This window comes from Saccostrea echinata, unplaced genomic scaffold (assembly GCF_033153115.1).
Source record: "Saccostrea echinata isolate AGI-Se365-2 ecotype Australia unplaced genomic scaffold, CSIRO_AGI_Sech_v1 ptg000036l, whole genome shotgun sequence".
NCBI lineage: Eukaryota > Metazoa > Mollusca > Bivalvia > Ostreida > Ostreidae > Saccostrea > Saccostrea echinata.
In genome coordinates this window covers 2,003,209-2,030,851 of record NW_026889785.1, presented here as the reverse complement: position 1 = coordinate 2,030,851, position 27,643 = coordinate 2,003,209, and the positions used below count along the sequence as shown (strand labels likewise).

General features: G+C 32.6%; 1 protein-coding gene and 2 pseudogenes across 1 annotated transcript in view; 1 reads left to right on the top strand and 2 right to left on the bottom strand.

Annotated features, from left to right (window-relative positions):
• Positions 1–293: 293 nt before the first annotated feature.
• On the bottom strand, positions 294–1,655 carry LOC133199842 (uncharacterized; annotated as a pseudogene).
• Positions 976–10,988, bottom strand: LOC133199841 (uncharacterized; annotated as a pseudogene).
• A 5,323-nt stretch (positions 10,989–16,311) lies between these two features.
• The window catches only part of LOC133199840 (uncharacterized), a 55,487-nt gene continuing 44,155 nt past the window's right edge, over positions 16,312–27,643 (top strand). The window contains exons 1-3 of the mRNA XM_061335666.1: positions 16,312–16,348; positions 23,129–23,281; positions 24,764–24,916. Coding sequence (XP_061191650.1) covers positions 16,312–16,348; positions 23,129–23,281; positions 24,764–24,916 — 343 coding nt within the window. The remainder of the gene's footprint in view (positions 16,349–23,128; positions 23,282–24,763; positions 24,917–27,643) is intronic.

Sequence of the window (27,643 nt, the reverse complement as noted above, 5' to 3'; positions counted from 1 at the left end):
AGTCCGGGTTTAAGAGCTTACATTCATAAGATAGCCGCTCCTTGTTTTCGGAAAGCCATTTATGTAGCTCAGTCACTTTCACAAGTGGAAAAATAACAAACACAACGAATCAACATATATCTTTTAATATTACATTGTATTTTAAAAAAGATAAATAACTATGATAAAGGCATAATATGGCACTCAATTAAATGCTATACTCTGTAAGGTAAATAAATTCATATTTTTAACTATTTTAAAACATCGAAAAAGACTGTAAACACCAAGTTCATCAATTCATCAATAGTTGCAATTCATAGCTCAAATAATAAATTTTTGTAGTCCGGGTTTAAGATCTTACATTCATAAGATAGCCGCTCCTTGTTTTCGGAAAGCCATTTATGTAGCTCAGTCACTTTCACAAGTGGAAATACATCTTTAAATCCTGGAAACTTAGAAAATTCTCTGCCAGGAATTCTCTCAAAAATGTTTGCTGACCTAAGTTCATTCGCCATAGCAACAATATCATTCAGTTTTGATGGTGGTGGTCTCTTGCGTCCAGCCTTCTTTTTTCCATTTCTTTCTGCATATTAACCATTATTTCTTCTTGAATTTGCAAGGAAAATGCTGCATTTTTGGCACTTTTGTATGGTGCATTAGATCCTTGGGCATGTATCGTTTTCTTGACTGCCTGAACTAAGAGCTCAACTAGGTTGTCATTTGGTATGTTGTGACATAGCAGTAGGCCATAAACCTGAACAACGACAACTGGTACTTGGTATGGTTCCCCACACGTGACAGCAGCATCTGCAATTTGGAGTTAAGCAAAATTCAATTGCCATCTCCCATTTGGTAGGCATCGTTTGTATCCCTTAATTGCAGGGCACATTTCATTAAAGAGGCAGAGTACTCTGCAACATGATCACATTCTTGTTGAGGTATATTTACACCTGTGTTTTCTGTGATGTTCCAATGATGTTGGTCTTTCAAATGTCGTTGAAGACCATTTGCAGTTTTACATTGTCTGTCACAAACTTCACACACATAGCGTTGTTGCTGGTTGTCAAACAGTGCCTCTATCTGTCTTTTGTGTCCATTGTAGCAGCTTCTGTTGATAATACTGGCAAGTCTGAAAATTACATGAAACATACATTCTGTAGAATTTTGTACTCGATGAGGACACCCTAAATTTCATATGAATCAGTTTACAAGTATTATAATTTACAAACACAGTGCATACAATTCAATATTTCATCAATTATCCCACACATTCATTTATATAATTTTCCATATAAAAAAAGACATAAGACTAGGTGCACAATGATATGAATTATTGAAAATTACCATTGGGTATTTTTATGTATTTCTCCAGAATTTCCTTAGATATTTGCGAGATGAAATTATACTGCTCCTCCTTTGGTAGGATGTCAAACAGTGTCTGTTTTCGACTAGAAATTTCATTTATGTCTGACAGATCCAAAAGGTGTAAACATGCTGTCACAATGTAGGAATCCAAGCAATCATCTATGAATGAATAGTGAACCCTAGAGAGATAAATATGAAGAAAGTAGAAAATTCATGTTGCATAATAGAATGTAAATGAACATAAAGAACATTCTTTTAGGATGCTAAAATTTTGTCATACCTGTATTACTGCACAACTTCTTCTGAGCCATGGACGTCAATCTGACCAATAAAGTTCCGGAGTTGGCATCCTCTGTCTCCTGAGGCAGTTTTCTTGTAGAAAATCTGATATATGAGCTGGAATAAATAGAATTTGACAAGAATATAAATAATAATTTCTAGAAAGAATATATCAAAATATTGATACTATTGCAATAAGTGACAAAAATTGCCCCACATAAATGCATGTATTACTTTATTAAAATAAATAAATGATATGAAATGTTGACAATTTTCTTTTACACAAGATAGGGGTATAATCCTAAGGAAGGGACATAAAAAGGGAAAAAATCATTAGGGGAAATATAGATAATACTTATCAAGGGTAATAAATGGTGATATTACTTATCAGGAGAATAAATATTGATAATTCAAATCAAGGGAATAAACATCATGCTTATAGTTATATAAAATAAACCATGCTTAACTTTGAAAATCAACAAAAGAAAGAAAGAATGAATGAAAGAATAATACAAACACAATACAAATGTCAACAAGATGTGTTGTAACGCCACAAATGCCCCCACAGGCAGCCAAAATTTGAAATTGTAAATTGCACATTTGTAGCCGAGATATTGATTAGAAATTATGAATTTTTAAATCTTTTCCTATATGTCCCCGGCCATTTTATGGCAGGGGCATAAAACTTGAGCCTAATTGACTGTTGTCAGATAGAAGAAAAATAACTTTCAGAGGTTTAGGGGTATAGGATATAACGATTTGCTGTTTTAACATGTGATTTTGCCCAATATATCAAATTCTGCAAATCATTCAGTAAAACGCAGCTATAATAAACACACTTATAATAAATAGAGAATTGACTTTCTAGGAGAGGCATTTAAAGCTTATCAGATAAAATGAATTATGCACATAACAAATCAAAATTTCTGGCACTTCCCTATAATCATGTATTAATGTATTGCAGAACACGTTAAGAGCTTGTTGTCTGACAACAAACTTTCATATGTACCCCGATCAACCTGGGGTTCATTTAATCAATGACATTGACAAATAAATTGTAAAATAAATATGCCTTTTGAATCAAGAAAATTCAACATCAACTATGGCCCATTCTGATACCAACAGTAGGTTCATCATTCTGTGTAAGCCTTCAGGACGGTGTTTTAACCCACCAAGTCTGTCATAATATGTGTTACCATTCAACATGGCAAGCTGAGCTGAATAGGCTCGCTCATTTGTAAGCACGTCTCCGACGAAAACTTTTTTCTTGATGACCGATGGATTTTCTCCATCAGTATGGGCAATGTAATTGGCATGTATGTGTTCCAAGATGGTGATCATATCCTCAGACTTGTTCTCACTTTTATCCAACATATCAAGCAATACAAAATTAGATTTTTCTGAAAGTTCCTTCAAATGAGGGTTTGGAATGAACTTAAGCACACAATCTTTGTACTTTTTAAGGCAACCCACATACTTCACCAACACATGTGTTATATGGAATATGAAGTTTTCATCCAATTGTCTACACTCATCAAAGTTAGGAATAAATGTACAATTGTCAACTGATTTTATATCGCAATTGGTGCTGTATCATTTAATAATGGATTTAGAACTCTCTTTTGTAGCCCCACCAGAAGAAACCAGTGCCAACTTTGCCTTTTTCTGTCTACACTCATCTGAGATTGACTTCTAGTTATGTCTATGTTATCCCCAATGATGTCACAAGATATCTGAGAATTATTCTAACCTGATTCTTCTAATTCTTCCTTCTCCTTCAGCATAAGGGTTTCAATTTTCTCTTTCCATCTCTGTAAGAGCCTCTGTTTCTGTTTTGGCATTGCTGATGACGACACACATACACCAAGCTTTGCTAAAGTATCAATAGCCTGCAATGTACAGTCTTCAAGTATACACATGTAAAAACTTAGAAAAGACTTTTTTCTTAAATTTTTTTCCCTGCTAAAAATTATATATTCAGGTTGTATATAAGGATTTTTTTAGAAAAGTTAATCATTATTTTTTATGACAATTTTCACAGAATATTAACTATTTAAACTGGCACAAGCTGTGTCTGCACTGTGGTTTAAATTTAGGCTAATTTGACCTCATAATAACATTAATCTCTGATCATGATCTTTTACTTGAATATTTGAAATATTATTCTTCATTATAATTTCTACATACACAAACAAAACAGTATACCACCCTTTATTTGATTAAATGTGTAAAATAAAATAAAAGATAACTAATAACTAAAAATCAACTTTTTTATGCCATCTTAATATTTTCAGATATACCAACCTCATCTGTGGCTCCCCCTTTATCTAAAATCTGTGCTACTATGTGATGTAATGCTGATAACTGTTTGTTACGAAATCTCAGGGCCACAGCTGCAATGACAACAGTTCCCAAAATGGATCCTTTAACAGAATATTGTGGAAATTCATGCAACCGTTGAGCTTTCTTCTGCATTTCATTGTTTAATTTGTCCAAGGAGAAAGCTGCCACATTTTCACTACTGACACCTCTCAATACTGAAGACAACTTTTTGAAACACATAGCAGCACAGTCCTTCTCCACTTAAGAGAAAACGGCTTTGTTCACTGCTGCTTTTAGTGGTGATTTGTAGATAATTAGTCCAATCCTGTTACGTGAACTGTTGTTTGTTAAGGTTTTGACAATTTTCTGGTAATGACCTGATGGAATAATTCTACTTTTCACTTTCTCACTCTCAGCAGTTCTGTACAGCACCAAAAATCAGCATGAGGTCTCCAGTTCATAATCTTTATATTCACTTGTTCAAGCTATCAACAATTCTCAGCTTATCATAGCAGAAATGTTAAAGCTGTACTGGTGCATGTACATTTTAACGTCTCTCATATGAAATAGGTTGTGAACCTTATTACATTAAAAAGTAAATCCAAGTTCATGATATTTTAATTTGGCCGGGTTCTTATAATTAATTTTATAATTTAAAATTATAGAGATAATATTAAACGCATGAAGTAATGTAACATCTGAGCTATAAGCTAATGTCATACATGTAGATATTAAATTGATATAAACAATACCATAGCTTTACCAGGAAAAAAAACAATTTGAAAGTGATTTTGCTCCTTTTACCCATAGGCCGCGATTTATCAACAGACTCCTCTTGTGTTTGCACAGGTTTCGGTAAAATCAAGCGCTCTTGATAAGGAGAACATGTAAATAGAGGCTTCTATATTTTCCTGGGTGTTGGGCTGTGAATCAGCACTCGCTTTGTTTGTGTTGTAACTTTCAAGGGCGTGCTTGTTGAATACCTTTCCACGTAACGAATACTCTCATCAGTTAATGAATGGAATGATACGTTGGACATTTTGCCCGCAAACCGCTTATTAAAGCATGCTTTTCAGACTTTAGAGTGTTCATACGGTGCAAGAGGTCATAGTCAATTTTTGCGATTTTGTGGAGTTTTGTGAAACAAAGCCCGCAAATATACTTAGATTTGCCGTCTTCAGGTCGTGAAACATACCCCAGGAATTGACTTAATTGGTTCAATGCATTAAATGTTGGTCCAAAAATTGTTTTTTTGGGGGGTAGAACGTCAAGACATATCCTACAAGTTTCTTCCGACGCCAATTTTGTTTACAATTTCTAACTACACGTGGTGATTTTTTACATGCGCCTTCATTGGTGATGCTACCTTGGCTGTGACCAATGAAATGCGTAATTGTAACTCCAACAAAAGTCGACTCAATCTGCCAAGGGTGAAAAGAGGAGAGGAGCGGATCGTCACCCTTGGCTAGCGAAGATGATTTCGTTTTTATAAGCGACATATTGAAGTTTATTTTGATATTGACACAAAGGCTTATATTTGAGTTAAACTTTAGGTAGCAGATTTTTTTAAAATCTATATTGAAGAGAATTTTACTAAATGCAACATGGTGTTCAATGAAGACGTTACATGCTAAGTTCATGAAATTTTAGAACATTAATAAAAGTTTCGTTTTCCGAACAAATGTCTATCCACAAATTATATCAAATAAAGGATATTGCACAACATAGTCATTCTGTTTTCAAAAATCAAATAAAGATCTTGATAGAATCTTAAAGAGAAATTTGCAAATTTAAGGAAATAAAGAAACTTCAACAACTGCACGAAATGGAACTGACGGAAATAAAAGAGAGACAAAAGATAAAGAGAACATTGTGGGTCAGTCTGAAAAGAAAGAAAGAATTGAAACATTAACAGGTAACATTGACTAAAAGTTTACTGATATGTTACGGTTTTTTAAAACCCCATCTCTTTATTGATATTATATTGATAATTCTAGGTAATTGATGAAGGTTTGTAAAACTGATAAAAATCAAATACAAAGTAATAGTCTACTTTAAGTACATGTACATCAACATTTTAAAACCTTAAAAAAAAAAACAGTTTTAGTTATTAAAATAACCTGCCACAAAACAATTCTAAATTGATTTTTTATGGAATATCTCGAATCATTTTCCCTACACTACTCTCTAAAAATACAACTTTTTCTTAAGAAAATAACACTGACGACGTCATGGCGTCAGCATGACCTTATCATATTTCAACGTAATGATAATAGTATAGCGTAAAGAATTGTAGATTTTCTGAACTGAAAATATTAATTATCTTTTATTCTCATAACTTTCCTTCCTTTATTTAGATCTATTCTTATTAATCTAACTTTTTTTCCTTTATATGAATGGACATTGTAACTTTTGATTTAATATTAGCTTAATCTTGGGCCATGAAGTTCATACGTGATCAATATACATATATATATATATATATATATATATATATATATATATATATATATATATATATATATATATATATATATGTGTGTGTGTGTGTGTGTGTGTGTGTGTGTGTGTGTGTGTGTGTGTGTGTGTGTGTACTTTAACAAGGGATTTGATCACGTAACCAAATTTATGACATATCCAATTGAAACTTAAAGAAAAAGAATATTTCGTCTTCGAAGGACAAAATTCTTCAAAATCATTTGTTAATTTAAAATATTTTTAATTTTCACAACATTCAAATTGAATTTGAAATACTATACCTATACTGGTTTCTTAAACCGCATAAAATCCTTACAAACAACATATATAGAGGGTTCTTACAAATGTTCTAACCGTTCACGTGCACGGTAGCTCAGTCGGTAGAGCGCTCGCTCCGTGATCGGGAGGTCGTGAGTTCGAATCTCGGCCGCGACAGACCTAAGTCGATAAAAAATAGGTAGCAACTGTTCCTTCGCCATGCGCTCGGCACTTTGAAGTTAAAGTTGCGGGTCCTTTGGATGAGACCCTAAAAACCGAGGCCCCGTGTCACGGCAGGCGTTGGCATGATAAAGATCCCTCACTGCTCAATGGCCCTGAGTGCCGAGTAAAGGTCAAAATTTGAAGCCCTTCACCGGTATATGGTGACGTCTCTATATGAGTGAAAAATTCTCGAATGGGACGTAAAACAATATACAATCAATCAATCAATACAAATGTTCTACCAAGCCACTTTCCTTCCTACGGGCCTGTAGCTTTTATAAATGTAGGAGTATGCCCTCGATAGTTATTTTCTATTCATATTTTTTTTTCCCATTTCTTCATTGCAGAAGACATACGACTTATAGCAGTATTAAAAGATTATAACAAAAGAAACGAAAATAGACGATCAGTCTTTATAAATCTATAAACCCATGTTAATAGTATTTGTAATGAGAATGACACATACATGTAGATTAATGAAAAATAGTAGTAATAATCATTTAAAAAAAATAAATAACCAAATCAGCAAATGACACATTATATGTATATATCATTTCTAAGCACAAGGGCTTTATAAATGAATTTTCCCAAATTGCACAATTCTTTTACATTGTTCATACTTAATAACTGTATTAATTTGTGCATGGATGGCCTACACCAATAATACTTTTTCAATAACTTTGATCGTAATGTCGTATACATTGGGCATACAAGTTTAAATCATATTCATCTTCAATTTCAGTAGTACATGTTTTACAGAATCTTTTGTCTCTTGGTATATTTTTATGCATACCCGTTTCAATAAACAGATTATGCGAGGACAACTTCATTTTGGAAATACATTTTTTGTACAGCTTTGATATTATTTTTTTTTTAATAATACTGTAAGCAAAAAATATCAACTAAATGTTTGTAGATATAACATTTTGATTCTATTTGTATTTTTCTATATAAGATTGTATAAAGTGGTCATTAAGTCTTTGCCGAATGATTGGCAAACAAATACGACTATTTAAATTCTTTTGGTCTTTCCACATATAACCAAGTCCCAAACAATGTAATTGCTCCTTAATAAATTTAGCCCAGCTTTGATAATTTTGCTTATCATTTTCACAAATTCAGTACGACCAATCATAAACAGCTCTTAATATACAATTTTTAGACTGCAATAACTTAAACCAGAATTTAAACATTCGATAAATACGAATAAGATACATAGTTAGACGTCCTGTCTTAAAGTACAACATAGTTGTGTTTGTAGTTTTACAGACACCAAGTACATATCGTAAAACTCAAGATGAACCTTTTCAATGTCCTGGCCTTTGTGGGATCCCCAAACTTCACAGCCATAGTTTAAAATGCTACATACATAAGTATCAAAAATAGAGAATAATGTACAATGGTTAAAATAAAGCTGTTTCATGGTTGATTTGAGAGCAAACATAGGTTTGCGACCTTGTGCCGCTAATTATTTTTGAGTGATAAAAAAATATAACACTTTTAACACAATGTCTAGATAAACAATCTGGTCCACTTGTTCTATATTTTCACCGTTATAAAGCCATTTCTCGTTTGTGCAGACTTTCCTACCATTTCTAAATACAACAACTTAAGTCTTTGATGCATTTACATCTAGACCCCACTCATGTGTATATAACTGTAGTGTATTTAACATGCTTTGTAATTCATTAATTGATTCTGAAAATAATACCATGTCATCTGCATACATTAATAGATAAAGATTTAATAACTGCAGTTCGGTAGGCGTATTACCCTGTGTTATGAACTAATTTTTAAAGATCATTAACGTACAATACAGACAGCATAAAAGATAAAACTTTTCCTTGTTAAAGACCAACATGACTTTCAAAGAAATTCGATATAAGATCAGAAGATTTTACACAAGTTCTAATTCTAGAATACATGGAACGAATAATTGGAAGTAGCTTCCCTTGTATACCGTACTTCTTCAATTTTCTATGTAGTTTTTCCCTAATGATAGAGTCAAAGGCCTTCTTATAATAATAAAAAAACAACAACAACAGTAAAATCGTTTCTTAGTTTGGAGTGCTTGTGATACAAGACAATGTAGTGCAAATATTTCTTCTGTAGTACCAAACATAGGATGAAAACCAAACTGTGTATCTGTAATAACACTATTAGAGGATGCCCACAGTATTAACCTTCTATTCAGTATTGAGGTGAATAATTTACAAAAACAACTAATAAGACGTATACCTCGATAATTATTGGGGTCATCTGGGTCACCCTCTTAAATACAGGCACAATAACAGCATCAGACCAGATGTTAAGATACAATTAAAATATTATGTAAATATGGCAAAAATATATCCTTGAATTCTATAAAGTATTCATTCAAAATATGATCTAGGTCATGAGATTTGTCTCGTTTAAGATTGTCTATAGAATCCGATATTTTTTCTCTCGATAATTTCAATATCTAATTCTTCAAAAACGGTATTTCTAGTGTCCACTGGGGTATCGTTATCCATATTAGTAGTAGATGTAGATAAATCTTCGAAATGCCTTCGGAACAGTTCCATATCAATTGATGTATATTTCTGTTTTTCGAAAATGCTTATAATTTTTTGGGGTTGTCTTTACGGAGATGTTCCAGTAAATCACCTTCTTTCCGTAAATACTGGCGTTTAAGTTTTGCTTTTGAACGTTTGTAATTTCTTTTCGCCTCGATTAAATTCAAATGGTTTACACTGTTTTTCGTATTATTAAAACAGGAGAGTGCTGAACGATATATCCTATACTTTTCTATGAGTTCTACATTGAACCAAGGTTTGTCTGGTGGTTTCACACATGAATAAGATCTTGTCCCACCTGTGTTATGAACTGGTTTTGGAGTCCTTTTGTTAATTTCAAAACAGGGTTGCATAAAGTCAGTCAAACGTGATGTAAACAAAAACTCCGACGGGGTTTGTTTGGAAGCATGACACAAGATCTTCAGAATTTTCAGTTAAAGCAGACCGGGCTTGAATAAACATGTCCTGGTTCCAAACGAATTGCGAAGACAATTGGTTTTCACTATCACCAAGCACAATTGAATTACATACACTGTATAATATGTTTTTTTTAAAATTTCAATCTAATATGAAGAGGAGCATGATCAGAATACATAGTAAAATTTGCAACAATAAACTGAACAATTTGTGGAAATACATAGGGGTAGCTATTACATAATCTACAACACTCATACCCCTTGGTCCAACAAATGTATAATCTGTGTCAATACAAAGTTATGTCGCCCATTAAAAGTCCACTACTTTTGCATAAAGATAATAATTTGTTACCCAAATCATTGACGACCATATCAGGGTTCGTTCTACTTCGAATATGTGTATCTAATCCATAAAATAAAACTTCACTCAAATCTCTCAAAACATCATCATGTAAAATATCGTGCCTTATGAAATCATTTGCTTTTGCGGTTCTTGCATTAGTGTCTCCAATCAACATGACTTTCCCAAAATTTATATTCAACAATTTGGTTTTCGAGATCACTAAATATATCACAATCATAAGTTTGGTAGAAAGTTGAACTACTTGGTGGTATATACACACAGGCCAAATACATATCTTCAGGGCTTGCAATAAACATTTATTAAGCTTGAGCCATATTATAGTGTCATACATATTTTCAAGAAAAGATACATATTGCTTATGTTTTTACGAACTAGAATAATACATCCACCTCCTGGTTTTGATTTTGAAAATTTTCGGGGGAAAAACAAAGCTATAAAATCCTCCCATGTCAATAGAAAACTCCTATTTTAATCCAGCATTCTGTTAAAAGGATGATGTCATACGAGAGAATCTAGGCATCGGAAATTTTTATCACTGAATTTAAAAGAAAACCCTCTGTTTATGTTCCAGCTGATAATTTTCACAAAATCATTCTCCAATTGCTCCTAAGTATCACCTCCCCAATTTCCAGCACCCTGCGTTAGTATCTCCACGGGTTTGTCATCTTCGTGCTCATCTCTGCCAGCCTCTGTGTCCCCCGTCTCTCCTTTGTACAGTTCACCATCAATATAAAGTTTATCGTATTTCATCACTGCTCTTCTGTTTTAACCTAACGCCATATGCAGAACGGGCATTAGGGCTATCCACCTCTCGACAATTTTCCTAGGGAATTATTCCCGTACATACACTGTAGTTTGTATTTTTAAGTTTGTATGTAGATGCCCTGACACTTTCCCTGATTCTGCAGTTGGAGAATTTAACAACAATAGGTCTTGTTTTGTTGTTGAGATATCTTCCAATCCTGTTGACACGCTCAGTGTTCGCCTTTATTCCATAGATATTCAGTTCTGCTTCACAGAATTCATTGATGAGGTTTGTACAGTTCTCCTTGCCATTTCCATGATACTCTGCCTGTACAAAAATGAGCGAATCTTGCCTGCATATCTGTAATTTTGCCTTGTAATTGTTCATTAACTAACTTCAATTCCCTAATTTCCCTCACCGTTTCCTCAACATCGCCTTTTAGGCACATTTGAGATTTCTTGATTTACCCCACCGAGTTTCCAAGGTTACCGGTATACTTCTCCAGATGACAGACTCTAGTTCAGATATATTCAATGCGATTGCATTGTAAAGTCAAATCTTCACTTACTTTGTCGATTTTCGAGATTTTGGTTTCAAGGTCGCTGATTTGAATCATGAGTTGATCTACCCACGCTGGTTGCGCAGTGTTCGAATGTGCAGGCGGTGGTGTATTCATGAATGTGCCTTTGTCAACATGCCCGCCATTGACCACCCTTCCTGTTTTGGCTGACTTACTGTCCTTTTTAGGTGTAATGCCCTCTAAAGATAATCGTCTTTTATTGTCCTTATTATCCTCCGGTATATTGTGACATACACTGTTACCCTAATATCCCCCCAAAAGATATATCACGATTAAATACACAAAAATCTTCTCTCAAAATTTCTGACCGTCCTTTTTCAAACGCATGTGCATCCACTATAAATCCATGTATTTTTTAAACTTATAATAGTACACGTCTTATCGAATAGATGCCGGTCGGCGTATATAAATCAAATAGTTTCAGTTTATATAATAAAAATTTGTTTGTAGCAATATTGACAAACATCACATCAGTATATACAGTTAATTCTCGAAAACCGCCCCCTTTTGTAATTTAGAAATCATGGCGGTATAACGAATTTGGCGATGAATTGAATTTCCCATCTTTGGGTAAACAAGAACTAGAGTTATAGGCTACCCTTCTTGGAAATAAAACATTTATCATTTATATTCGAAGTTTTATATAAGAACTAATTTTAAAATTTGAAAATGTTTCAAATATTTTTTTTACGTACAATAATTTTTTTTAAAACAAAATACACAATTATAAAATAAATACATGAACACAGGTACAGCCATGTACATGTAAATCTGAACCTTTGATTTAAAAAAAAAACATGCTGTGTCGATCTTCGTGATCTATTGCCTATAGTATGTAAAATGAATTCCTGTAAATACATTAATTGTTTATGGCATCGTCGTTGCTAAAACTTTCGCAATTAACACTATATCCATATTTTCAACAATTGCCTTAGCATTCCACACTAGTACTTAAGAAGACGTCTTTTCTTTAGGAGATGGGAAATATGTTATTTAAATATTATACATTTTCTTTAATTATCTATTAATGTAGAGCAAGCATTAGTCTTTTTTGTACAAATGGTTAATAATACTGCATTTCAGACATCATTTCGTGCGACAAGTGAAGATCTTTATTACATTAGGGCCTGCGTACAGATATAACTAAAAATTATTCTGAGTAAATGTTTTTTAATCGATATTTGGAAACACATTTTGTATATGAATATTTTCTGCTATACTTTTGTATTAACATAGAATGAAAATGAATTCGTGATAAAAGTGCATATAACGGAAAATAAATACATTGAGGATGCCTACGAATTTCACGCAAAACGTTAGTAATGAAGCGTTTATGTTGTAGAATATGGATTGCAGTCCAGTTTGATAATTAATACACTCTTTTTATGTTTTCAATATTTGAAATTACATTGATGTCAAACAAGGAAGAAAATTAAATGCGGATTTATTTTCACATGTTTAATATTCACATAGACCATTAAAAGCGGATTTATATTCATATGTTTAATGTTGAAATAAATTTATTTTAAAACTGATTTTGATTTAATATATAACGAAAATTAAAAACAAAATATTAATTAGCTTTTTACTATACCAAAAGAAAAGTATTATAATTTCTAAACAGAAATTTTTCTTTTTAAAAAAGTTATGAAAATTGAATCTAATTGTATCATTCTTCTCTCATTGAAAATCTAACAGTAATGAAAATCGGGGTCTAATTATATTATTCTTCTTTCTTTGAAAATCCAAAAATTAAATTTAATAAAGCTTGTTTTATCAATATTTTGTCTTGTTTTATATAAAGCTTTTAATTGTTTATTTTAAATCGATGACCAGCAATGCCATCTGAATTTACACTGCTTTCGTGGAGATTATGCTTATTTACATGCTTGAGGACAACCCATTGTTCCCCTTAGGTAGGAAAAACACTTAAATCACATACAATGTACAAAATATACATTTTTTACACACTGAACTGTCTACAGAACTTTCCGTTTTTCCCGATTATGACGGCGGGTGTGACCGATCGGCAGGGGATGCTCACTCCTCCATGGAACCTGATCCCGCCTCCGATATGATTTTGGAGTTCAATTTTTGCTCTGCTTCCGATTTGTATTGTTTAAATAAACTATGAGCTTGAATGCTATTCGTTATGTCCATATTTCATTTAATTAAACCTAATTTTGAATTCCTTTTAACAAATTCGACGACTGGTTATCTCGAATTAAATTTGTTTAAACAAATTCTATAATTGTTTATAATTATTGAATTCAGAAATATTTTTCTATGGGCGTTTCATGTCGAATTCGCTTTAACGAATTTAATATATAATGTCAAGTTTAGGAATTCATTTGAACAAATTTGATTTGTCATTACAAATTTTGAATATTAAATTCAAAACTTGTTTTAAGAATGAGGTCTGAACACAATTGCATTACCGTTTTGCTTATAATTTTAATTTCAAATTTTATTGAAAAAAAATAACTTCAGTTTCATAAATTCAAGTTATATGAAAACGTAGAATTCAATGATCACCATATTCTTCGTAACATTACTTGTTTATATTAACGTGGACACAAGCTCAGTTATTGTTAATGTGTACGTTTTACCGTTTAATTTGTTAACTCACATATAACCAAACACGAATTGATAACACTGGTGTTTTTCTGCTTTCTTTCATTTCTACTCTGAATTTTCTGGATTATAATTTTGAATTTTTTTTATTAGTAGTACACACCATGTTTTCCAATTTTCTTAAATAATAAGGATAAATTCACTTTTTAAAGTGCAGGAATGTGTGTCAATGAAATATGTCTTGCAATTTGTAGTTGTAATAATTTTCAGATAAAATAGTTTTTAAGCACGCTTTAATTATATGTCGGTCTGAAATGCTCTAGAAACATGTTAGTCAGGATGTTACAGCGAATTTAAAAATATTAACTTCAAATCTGTGTCAAAACCTCTTTGATTTCTTTAAACGAATTCGAAAATTGGTAAAAACGAATTTAATTCGTTTTAACAAATCCGACAATTCTTTATATCGAATAGGTTATTGTCTTAAATAAGACATTATAGGCGAGATTGAGGAAACCTTAGAGGTTCTCAATGAGATAATGATTTCTTTTTTGCTTCGAATTCTAACGATGAAAGTATGAAAAAAAAATAATACTGAAAAAAGAGAATGTATTAGAAATCAATAGAGGGTATAATTTAGTTAAGAGTGGGAATTTTCATAAAAATAAAAAAAATAATAATAACGATGAGAGATAAAATCAACGTACTGAAAGTACTGAGAAGCGCTAAGCAATGTTTGCAAATTAAATTCATCAGATGAAATATATGGAGATAACGAACAGTATTCAAGCTCAAAAGTCCATTAAACAATACAAAATAGGAGCAGAGCAAACACGGACCTCCAAACATCAGAGGTGGGATCAGGTGCCATGGAGGAGTGGGCATCCCCTGCCGACCGGTCACACCCGCCGTGTGCTCTTTGTCATGATCGGGAAATAATGGAAAAGTCCGTCGACAATTCAGTGTGTAAATAATGGCCTAACAATTAATATGAAAAACGTCAGTCAGCATTTGACTCAATGATAAATTGTATTTGCTGACAAGGTCATTGTATCGACCATAGAACTTACGAAATGATGACTTTAAACGAGACAGCTGATATTCTTGTTTCATTAACTTATTTGTCAATAATTTACCTCGTTTTAGAAATTGTACATACGTAGAGCATGCTCTTGCGTATCGAATCAACTGAGAGATATATACCCCGTATGCAGGTGATGAAGGTATATTGCTGCATAAGTAAGGGAAGTTGATTTAATATGAATTTAAAATTTTCTGTTGTATTGGAATCAGTAATAAGTTGACTCTGTGTCTATTGGTGCGAGCACAGTTGTTTGATACAAATTCACTTGAAAATAAAGCATATCCGCCTCTTCAAATCACTCGAGGAGACATTTGAGGATCTCACGTAAAATCAAAATTATGATAATTTTAGTATGATTTAATGTTCAAATGCTATAGTAAAAGTATTTCTGAACTTGTTTTTATAATAACATGTATATCAGACTGAAACACTATGGCAACACGCGAGTCATGAAATTTTCCCCATGGGATATGAAATTATTAAGCAAGTTTTTATGCCCCTTTATTTTAAATATAGTTTATCTTTCCGCTTTTGTCAAAAGTTAAACTTCACATACATGTAATTGGCAGATAATATTTCTACGTTTCTTAAAAAAATCAATATATGCAAAAGTGACAGATAATCAGTGCAAATAGCAACGTATTTCTTAAACCTATAAAAAGAAAGAAAGAAATTACATGTAGTATTATTTTCTTTTTCCATCTTAGGAAGCTATAAGAGCTAGCTTTGTGTATAAATCGCAAGGAATGAGGGGGGAAATGATAAACGAGTTTTGAACACCTGAAAAATGCTGCTGATATTCCTCTCAATGATATGCAACACTGAGAACTGGAAATGTTCTAGAGATAAATTTTGATAATAAATTCAATCCATGCTCACGAGTTTTGCAGGGTAGACTTTGTATTTTAATTTTGTTGTGACCGTGATTTTATTTGTCATCAGCCGCAGGAGAGGCCTATCTATTTGTGGGTGTAAGAAAATGCATTCAGAGAAATAAGGCGTTATTTTTTATTGGTTTAATAAATGATTTCTTATTGATAAAAGATATATTAAAGTTATGAATTACAAGTCTTAAAAATTAATTAATATTATGTCTGAATTAGAAGTGCTCCCCAACATGGGAGCGTGTAAGATATGTACACAATCCTTACGAGCATCCAGTAGTAATTAATGATAAAAAAAGCTTAGACTATTACATTTTGTTTTGAATATGCTACAGCCTTAAATGGCACAACAGTTTTTTATTTCAAATTTCACATTTACCGCGCTTTGCAGCATATCGGCATCATGATGTAAAAGAAATAGAGATAACGAACAGTATTCAAGCTCAAAAGTCCATTAAACAAAACAGAATAGGAGCAGAGCAAACACGGACATCCAAAACACCAGAGGTGGGATCAGGTGCCATGGAGGAGTGAGCATCCCCTGATGACTGGTCACACCCGCCGTGTGCTCTTTGTCATGATCGCGAAATAACGGAAAAATCCGTCGACAATTCAGTGTGTAAATAATCCCAGCAGACATTTCAACGTTGATTCAACGTTGAATCAACATTGAATTTTGGTTGCATATGAAAGTTGAGGCAACGTTGAGACATCAACGTTGTTTCAACGTAAATTTTCGATGTTGAATAGACGTTGAAAATGGGTTGAACTTTGGTTGATTTATAGTTGAATTTTGGTTGCAAATGAAAGTTAAGGCAACGTTGAAACTTCAAAGTTGTTTCAACGTCAAATATCAACATTGAAAAAAGGTTGAACATTGGTTGAAATTAGGTTGATTTTTGGTTGAAATTTTTGGTTGTACAAATGTTGATATTTGGTTGAAATTCCGTTGAAGTCATACTGAGTTTTGCTTTATAAACAAATACATTTCACATTCTAATAAAAGTTTTTATTCAAGTTGCGAAATACATATGTAAGTTGTAATTCAGTATTAAGATTCTGAGTAAATTTATTTTAAACTGCGTCAAAACAAAGATAAATCCAGGATCCAATCACCGAATCTCAAAAATCGCTGTTTAACAAAATTTATCCAGGTTCATCATACCACGCATCTACCTAAAACTAAGTTCCACAAAGTGGCAGATCCATTGATTTTTAAATCACGCGCATAGTTACATTAAGTCCCACAAAATGACTCGTCGGTCGGAAAGAAATGAACAGGAAGCTCCATCCTCTAATGCAAAACCTATTACCAAAAGAAATAATGATATGAAAGTCATTTATTTGATAACTTGATATTTCAAATGATAAAAATATACATGAATTAAAAAAAAAAAGAAGACAAAAGTACATGTTCTTTTATTAATGAAAAGAATTATATTTGTCCTCGTGTTAAAATTCATTACTGTAACAGTATGGTTATAAATAATTGTTACTGAAGAAAAATGTTAAAAACATGGAGGTGTACATACACAATGTTGCATTCCTTTGTAATTTTCACCGGCGATGGATCTCATCCATTCAGGGCATCAATTACGTCTCAAAACCGCCAGTGGTTGATGGAACCTTACGGCAAACTGCAATTAAATTGTATACTATATTTTAATTTCATGTGCAAATGAATATCAACCAAACACATAAATACACGAACTAAGGATGTGCGTTTCACGCAGATTAATTTAAACAATATTTTATTATGTATAATCATAATAAGGTTGGACAACAGGCACTGCCTATATAAGTCCTCTCCATAATACAAGGTCAATGTCATATACATTTACAAGTAAATATTAGTTACATATTATTGAAAAAATAAATACATACATATGTATATTCAAAAGAAATTTATAAAAATAAGACAAAATAAGTAGTAGAAAATTAATTATAAGTGAGCTGATGATAGAATATGTTTGTAGTTTAACTTATATGACTAACAAAAATAATACAGGTATAAATGTGAAAGTTAATAAGAACGCATTAATATATGCTGGTTCTGTGGTTTGACAATTTAAAAAAAAGAAGAGAAACAATATCATGCAAATCTCTTTGTAGATGTAATAAATTCATGAACAAGTTTAAATACTGCAATATTTTGGTTGTAAGTAAGGTTATTGTCTCCATTCAAAATAAGTTGTAAGGATAAAGGCATTGGTAATTGCGAAGTATTAAAATGTTGCATGCAGATTACAAATATGCTTACAAGAATGAAATGATGTATGGGTACTAGAAAATCTAAAATGTCTTCTAAATTATACTTACTGAGCAGAAGATATGATAATCCAGCCTCAATCCTTGTGCATGGCGTGTAAAATACAAAATATGTGAACAGCAAGAAGACTTCTTGTTCATCAGTTGAATTTAAATTTTGACCCAGATAAACTGCAAACAACTTCTCTGTATCGCTGCCCAGCACGAAAATTGCATAACAAGGTTATCATGACACTGAAACTAACCAGCTAAGCAAGAACCACTCCTTATCTGATGATTGAAGATAGTTTGGGGAGTGGATCTAAGTAATGTAAACTGACCGGGGTTAATTGTTAGCGTGAAAATTGTTAAACCTTTTTGTAACGTGTTTATTTCAATGTTTTTATATTTTGTGATAAGAAAGATTATAGTAATATATATATATTACAGTTTACTTTTCCCCCTTTCATATAAATGCAACAAAAACACAATCTAACTAAAATCAGACTTCTTAGTTCCGCTCCGTATACATTCTGTGCAGAGTATACGGCACGGATCTAAGAAGGCTTATTTTAATTAGATTACATTAATTTGGAATAAATTCTTATTTTTATTAATTCTATAGTAACAAGGAATTACAGTGAAGTATTGAATAAAGATGCCATTATTTATAAACAGCTTATCTTAAGCACATAAAAAGTTTTTTTTTTCTTTTTCATTCATGCAAAAACACTGCATTCAGAATTAATTTACAAATTAACTTTTTTGAAACATGCAATTACAGTGTTGTGAATAATCATGATATTTGCTAACAATGCATATTTATATAGCAAAAAATTACACTGATTTATCGTTCATTAACCCTTATAATTGACCTTGAAAAATAAGGTGCTCATTATCCGTTGTTTCAACATTAAGTTTTCTTCACTTTTTCAACGTTGAAAATATGTTGCATCCTCGATGTTGTTTCAACGTAAAACTATTAACGAACATTCAAAGTTGAAAATATACTGTATTTTAAACATCGCTTCAACCTTAAAATAACAGGAAATATTTAACGTTGAAAATATGTTGAATCTTCAACGTTGTAAAATCGACGAACATTCAACGTTGTTTCAAAATTGAAATAACATCAAACATTCAACGTTGAAAATATGCTGAATCTTCAACGTTGTTTCAACGTTGAAATATCGACAAAAATTCAACGTTGAAAATATGTTGCATCTTCAACGTTGTTTCAACGTTATAAAAAGGTTAAGGATCCAACGTTGAAAATATGTTGAATCTTCAACGTTGTTTCAACGTTGAAATATCGACGAACATTCAACGTTGAAAATATGTTGCATCTTCAACGTTGTTTCAACGTTGTAAAAAGGTTGAGGATTCAACGTTGAAACCTCAACGTTGAAACAACGTTGAACTATAGTTGCTCAACGTTGCAACCTATATTCCACCTACTTTCAACGTTGAAACAACGTTGGGTGCTTGCTGGGATGTGACGAAGATCTAAGCACCCGAGGAGTTTACGTCATTTTGTCAGAGATTATTTGTGTATATAAATTATGGGTATTAGGATATTACATTTGTCTTCGTTTGATGATAAAACATTCCTATCCTTTTATCTCTTATCTTCATATGCATGAATTATGATATATTTGCACCGGAGATTAAAGTTATGTCATTTCTCTTTATCTCGCAATACGTGTAGCTGATTTGTAAACATTTCTTTTTTTAAATAAAACTGTTTATACTTTTCTACTTTGAAATAAAACATATCATAGTAAAAACTCAAGAGTATTTTCCTTGGACTCTTTCTTGTAAGAATACTTTGAAATGTTTCAGTAAAATTTCTACGGACATTTGATGCTTTGCATCAATCTTAACTTGTTAACGTACGATATTAAATATGAACACGACTCGTAAACATGGTAAATAGGCTCACGCCACTTAGTTTTACCATCACCAATATCAGCACTGGGGTATACCCTTCGCATTTGTTACACCTGTCTGCTTTATTGTCACGGGTACCTGCGTGGAATTGACGACAAGTGTTCGTGCTGGTATCTTACACTACCGTTGTTTACATTTTATTGCAGTTACGTGTATTTGTGTTTACTGTATACTGCACTGACCTGTGCAAGTGTTGAAAGCTTCTTTGGTAACTTTATCTCCTGCCGTGGAAGAACTACACAGTTATTTTTGTCGCTACCGAGTGTTTTACAATAGCTATGTAGCAAACGTCCGTCTACACATGTGACAACTGATTACACTGAATAGCGACTAAGTAAACGGCTTATATAAGGACCCCTTAGACAGTTAGATATATTATACTTTCATGTAAATAACTTGAACCTGATTCGTCGAGGAACATTTGTAAAAAAAAAAAAAAAAAAAAAAAATTAACAGTTATCCTCTGAATGATGAAATCACGTCCTCCAGTGTAGCAACAGTCAATTTTGCATGACGACGGGTGATATTCCAAAAAAACAAAAATATAGACTGCGCAGAATTTATGCTCGCGCGGTTCATTGTTAAGTGTATGTGTATAAAACACTCGGTATAATATAATAAATACAGAATGTAGTTGAGGGCTGTGCGTCGGTTGTCAATGGTTTTGGGGTAAAAATTTTCAATGTTACTCTCAACTACATGCGGTATTTATTTATTAACGACTGAATAAAGGAATATGTCGAACAGATTCCTTTTACGAATCGTGTTCAGCTTTAACTACATGCTGATAAGAAGCCCCATTGTGTTCAGTGAAAAGAAATACTGAAAATAAATAGCCCGTAATTTCTCTGCTAGTTCCATAGTTCTAAAAATAATTTCACGACCCAAATACTAGTATAAGTTTTTACAAGACAATAATTTTACTATACTCAAGTATGAACAAGTGAAACTCGCTCTTCTAGTCTTCATGAAGGGAAACATTCCGTTTTTATTTAGTTCTCTAAATCATGCTAAGCAGATGTACTTACAAATGGGTATCGCAGGCACACCTTTACATAAATTTATTCTTCCTAATTCTTTTTTCACACAAGTATGCATAACATCACATCAGTGCTATGCTTGCCTTGCTACATCGTTTAGGGCTTTTTCCCGCCATATCTGGAACATTACACAACAAAGCACAATATTTGTCATCAATATTTCCGAGAAATTAGTTTTTCTCTCTGAGAGGACTGGTTGAAAACACAGCCACTACATGCCACAAACACGAATTATTTACATCATTTTTTTAAATCCATGTTACAAGTATAGACTGTCCCTAAATACATTTCAATCTATTACTAATTGATACTGAGGTGCGAAATGTATGTCATTTATAGCTCTCTGCATGATGCAAGGGTGATGACAATGACAATGATTTTATTCTCATAAATCTACAAACATACATTGTAGAGAGGAGGTAGAAAAGGATACAACATATGTAGATAGGTATATTTAATTCATGTATAATAAACAGGACAAAATATCATGTTAAGATACAGATCAATTATTTCCATCTATGATTTGTTTGACAATCAACAAAAATTTGCAAATTTTTTTTCAATACTGAACAGTTTGTTGTTGGAAAAAATTTGTTTAAATTTCTCTATATTTGGTCTGAGGTACTGTAAACCGACTTTTATTCGCGAAGACTTTATTTCACGATTTACCGGGGATAAACTAGTTTGCAACGATTAATTTTCGCGATCAAGCCTTTTTTTGATCTGTTGTTAATAGAAAGAGAGACTTTAAAGACCGGTTCGCGGCGAGGAATATTCGCGATGACAAGGCTCTCGCGAACCTCGCGAAAATTTCTCGCACGCGAATAAAAGTTGGTTTACAGTAATTTGAAATATATTTTAACCTAGCCATTTTAATTTCTTTTTGTGTGCATTCAAAAACAATGAAATTAATCACTAATCTCAATAAGATCACATAAAGTACAAATCCTTTGTTCTCCTTGGGAGACCATTCCATCTCCCAGTTTTAAAGGGGAGTTTAAAATTGTTATATCTAAATATACATAGCAAAGTTGAAAATTTCCGATAACAGAAAGGCTTTTTTCTAATTACATTGTCTGAAATAAGGGTCCAGTAGAGGTTATATTAGTTAATAAGGACGTAAAAAATATAGAGCGTAAGTTAATAATTTTTTTTATGCAAAATTTTCTGCTAAATGATTTAATTCCCATGAGTTTCAAATACTCATTAAACACAATCCAATCCGAGTTTTAAATTCGTACATGTACTTATCAAATCAATACATTGCATAACATATAATGAAATATTTCAAGGTATTTTTATCAGTTCAGATGGTTATTTACTTCTTCGGATTAACACTGAAGCAATTGCTAGCTATATGACAAATGATTGTACATTGTACAGAGATAAGAAACGTCCTTATCCACTAACAGAGGGATTTCGTACTCTCTACCTTACTTATTGATACCTATACTATTATTAGAACTGCATGCTGATTGAGAGTCGAGGATTTCCAGTTGCATATTTTTTTTAAGACTCCGTAGAAATATCTAACTTGCTTAGTTTCGCTGGATCGCGAAAGGAAGTAGTTGTACGCTGCCAGTAAGCGCTTTGCGCTGCGCTTAGCGCTTGAAAATGAAATTACAAAACAAACTGAAGAATTCAATTCAGAACACAAATACATTTAGGAATTCATAAAGAATATTTGATCACTTGTTTTATTTTGTTTTATTGAATTATCTTTTTATTGTTACCCATTAATTAAAAAGACAATATTTTATTTTCATTCTTTTTGTTGGTTATTCAGATACAAGCTCAGCGACCCAAAGCATTGCAGAAATTCAACCAAGAAAGTACGATGTACTAGCTAGGCCGAATACACCGAAGGAAGTTAAGCGTGCTATCTTTGTTCATGGTAACCCAGTCGATGAAGAGGAAAAGCCATTTCAAGACATACAAGGTCAGCAGATGTAGCATCAAACAATACCTGGTAATTTTTCTACGATATGAAAAAAGACTCGAACACGAAGATTTTTCTTTAAAACATTGTTTCCTTTAAAGCGCACAAGCATTTCGATTTACTTTTGATTAAAGATCTGCTCAATACATTAAGCCTCAAAGAAGAGGACGGAGAAACCTTACCGATCTTCCAGACAAATGCCTCGCGCAAACATAGACTCTTGAATATCTATGCTATTGCTGCGACGCACATCATTTGTTTCTTACGATGTCGTATTAAATAGAACTTTAAACATTACAGACAACGTTAAGAAAAAAAATCTTGGATATAAATCTTGATGACAATGAATCTGATGCTTCGGATCCTGAGATTGAAAGTATAAAAGAATCAAATCAGATGAAGAGATTGTATTTGCAGTCAGTAAAAATTATTGCTAAGTTGAGAGTGTAATTTTTTTATGAAAATTAAGAGAAATATAACGTTGAGAGATCAACGAAAAAATTAGCGATTAAGAGATCAGGTATAGAAACAATGCAAAGATCCATAGGCGCAATATCCCTGCGATATGGGGAGTTTAGGGTTATCACAGGAGTTGATCATCGAAAATGTCAATCCTTCCATTCTTACAAAGGAATTTCCTTCTGAACACTTTGGTGCTAGGTACGTGCCAGGCAAGTCAACTTGCGACTTAATCACAGATTGTGCTAGCTAAAAAATTTACTGTATTAACAATAGAACTTGCAAAATGTTGACTTAAAACGAGACTGTTGATATCCTTGTATCATCAACTCATTTGTCAATAAAATGCCTCGTTTTAGAAGTTGTTCGTACGTAGAAATCCACTTGCGTATCAAATCGACTGGGAGACATTAACTCCATATACGTTTGAAAAGGTAAATTGCTACATAAAGAGTAAAAGTTGACGATAAAAAAGTATATCAGGAACGGGTGGTGACTGCCTCTCTGGTGATTGTGGGGGACTCTCAAGCTTTTCATCAAGTTTTCTTGCTATTTTGCCATTAATGTCTTTCTCTAGTAAAATATCCAAATATGAAACAGATGTATCGGACTTTTTGTTATCTTTCATATTAAATTTAGAGGGATATATTTAATGAATGTAGAAATGAATATGAATATTCATCGATATATGAATTTTTTTGCTTTGAATTCTAAAACAGACAGTATAAAATAAGTCATATCGGAAAAAAAGAATGTATTTTCAATTAATACAATGTGTAACCTAATTGAGAGTGGGATTTTTTTTTCACGAGAATAGAAATTAATATAAATTTTGCCTATAAAAGAAAGAAAAACACCAATACAAACTCAGATGTTAAATTCCGGAAACAAAAATTCAGTAAGAAATCCGTAAAGAATATATGATTACGTGTTACGATTTAAATTTATTAAATTATCTTTTTATTGTTGCCCATTAATTAAAATGACAATTTTTCTTTTCAATCCTGTTGTTGTCTTATTTAGTTACAAGCTCACCGACCCAAAGAATTGGAAAAATTCAACCAAGAAAGTACGGTGTACTTACTAGGCCAGATATAAAGAAGGAAGTTAAGCATGCGATGTCTGTTCATGGTAACCCAGTCGATGAAGAGGAAAAGCAATTTCAGAGCGGAAAAGGTGAGCTGATGTAGCATCAAATAAAATTTTGCGTGTAAACTTCCTGGCATCTCTACTACAATATAGGAAAGGACTCTTAAAAGAAAGAGATTTCTCTTTAAAATTCTAAATGGATGTTTAACCCTTTCTCTTCTGGAACATTTTAAGCGAATTTGGAGACTTTTTGACACATCATTATAAATTAATTTTTTACTCTTTTATATCTCTGCTACGATATGGCAAATGACTTGTAAATAAAGGAGATTTCTCTTTAAAATTCTTAATGGATGTGTAATCCTTTCTCTTCTGGCACATTTTAAATCGAATATGGAGTTGTTTTGACACATCATAATCAATAAAATTTAAATTCTTTTATCAAAAGGAATACTAAAATTACCTGCTATTTTGGTGGGAATATCCATATTTAAGAACTAAATTTCCATGACTATTCAGTAACCTCCAAACTGACCTTACTAGAGTCATAATGGTTAAAGCTTAAAGGAAATATGGAGATAACAAACAGTAGTCAAGCTCAGAGTCCATTTAAACAATACAAATCGGAAGCCGAGAAAACACGGACCTCCAAAAACATCAGAGTGGGATCAGGTGCCATAGAGGAGTGAACATCCCCTGCCCACCGGTCACACCCGCGCAGCTAGGTTAAGGACTCCCATATATATACGTCGGTTTGGGAGAGCTATTATGACGTCACGTTAAAACAATACAAATGAATCTCGATGAATAAATACTATAATGTTCTTTTTAAAACACACGAAATACTTTCGTTTCTCATAAATGTTACAAAAATAAATGGATGTGCAACTTATCTTGCCATAATAGCACTTAGCATATGCAGAATGAAAGCCAGCTTGATCTCGCTGTACTTACTGAGATGACGTCATTTCTTAGTTTGACACGCAGTTTCTCTGTATTTGAGGCGTGGATCAAACTTTTATCGTGGCTTGTAAAAATAAATACGAAACATGCGTAGTCAGACAAAAAGAGAGACATATTCTGAAATATATTAATCCACATTTTATTGTCAAACTAAATTGATAATGTGTAGAATTTATATATAGCCATAGGGAGCACATTTGTACAGTAATGTGCTAGAATGAGGGGTCCAGCCCCTCGAAAATATCAAAAGTTCAACGATATCCGTTTTACTATAAATTCTGAATTTTTAAACACGTGTAGCCATTATTCCTACTATTCTGAAAAGTGCTGGGAGCTGGTTGTACATTGTTTATTTATTCCGTAATCTAACATTATTCCAATGCGTATTACATTTTTGTCTGGAGTTTATACAAAGACGGCTAAATTTTAAACAGTTCTCAAGCATGAGGAAGTTGCTCCCAGCACTTTTCGGGTTAAGGAATTTGTCTCAAAGAAAACAAAATAAATTTTACAGCAGAAGAATGCCCGTATATCGTTGAACTTTTACGATCTTTATAGTAGTACATATATGGTCCAATTTTAAACCTGTCACGTGACAAACAGCTGATGTAAGCGATGTCACTTTGGCCGAACTCAGCAGAGACCCGATATATACAAATGCAATCACCAAAATTCACATTTATCACAACTACTGCTGTTAAAAAAATACTAAAATTGTATTCAATTTCCCTGAATATATAAAGGCGTGTATTTCATGGGCGTCCTTAACCTAGCTGCGCGCCGTGTGCTCCTTGTCATGATCGGGAAAAGTGGGAAAAATCCGTAGACAAGTCAGTTTGAAAATAATGGCCTAAAATGAGTATGAAAAATGTCAGTCAGCATTTGACTTAATGTTTGGTTGTATTTGCTGACAAGGTCATTGTACAGACAATGGAACTTGCGAAATGGTGCCTTCGAATGAGACTGTTGATATCCTTGTTTCATCAACTTGTTTGTCAATAGCTTGCCTCGTTATAGAAATCGTTGATACGTAGAGCTGTCCGTGCGTATCGAATCAACTGGTAGACAAAAACCCTATATGCAGGTGATAAGTATATTCCTACAAAAGTAAGGGAAGTTGACGATTGAAAAATTGAAGCTATCACGATTATCATAAGGCTTTGTTGTTAGATTATCATTAAAGTCTTTTTCTTTTAAAATATCCAAATATGAATCAGATGTGTCAGACTCTGTATTATCTCTTATTGTAAGCTTAATGGGATATATCGAGTCGACATACGAATGGAATTAACTATTGTTAATTGATAATACGTCGTCGATACATCAAAATATCGAGTTGAAGGCCACGGCAATAGTTTTTTTTCTTTTTTTGAATAAATTCTGCTTCATATGAATACAAAAATAGTTCTACTAAAAAGGGGTGCCAAAAATGGTACCCATGAGAATTCCAACTGATTGTTGGAAGACCTGATCTCCAAAACTACATAGATATTGTCAATCAGAAACTCAAGCATCTTTTTAATATAAATTTCAGAGTAGTTGTGTGTACAATAAGAATGCGTTTTTAACAAAATAATTTTGCAAATGACCAATGACAAGGTAAGTATATTAACGAGTTCCATTTTTATTGAAAAATCAGCAATCTTTGATGTCAAAAATCCTGGACTTTAATAATCGTTGGAAATGGTTGTATTAAATGTTGAAAAGTCGTACGTTTTGATGTTATTGATTTTGTTAAAATTTGGTGATTTCAAAGAACTATATATGGTGTGGGCCATTTAAGGCCCCCATTCAGAAAATGTTTATATTTACTAAGGGGACTGAAAAGGTAAGTGTGTTGCTTAAAAAAAT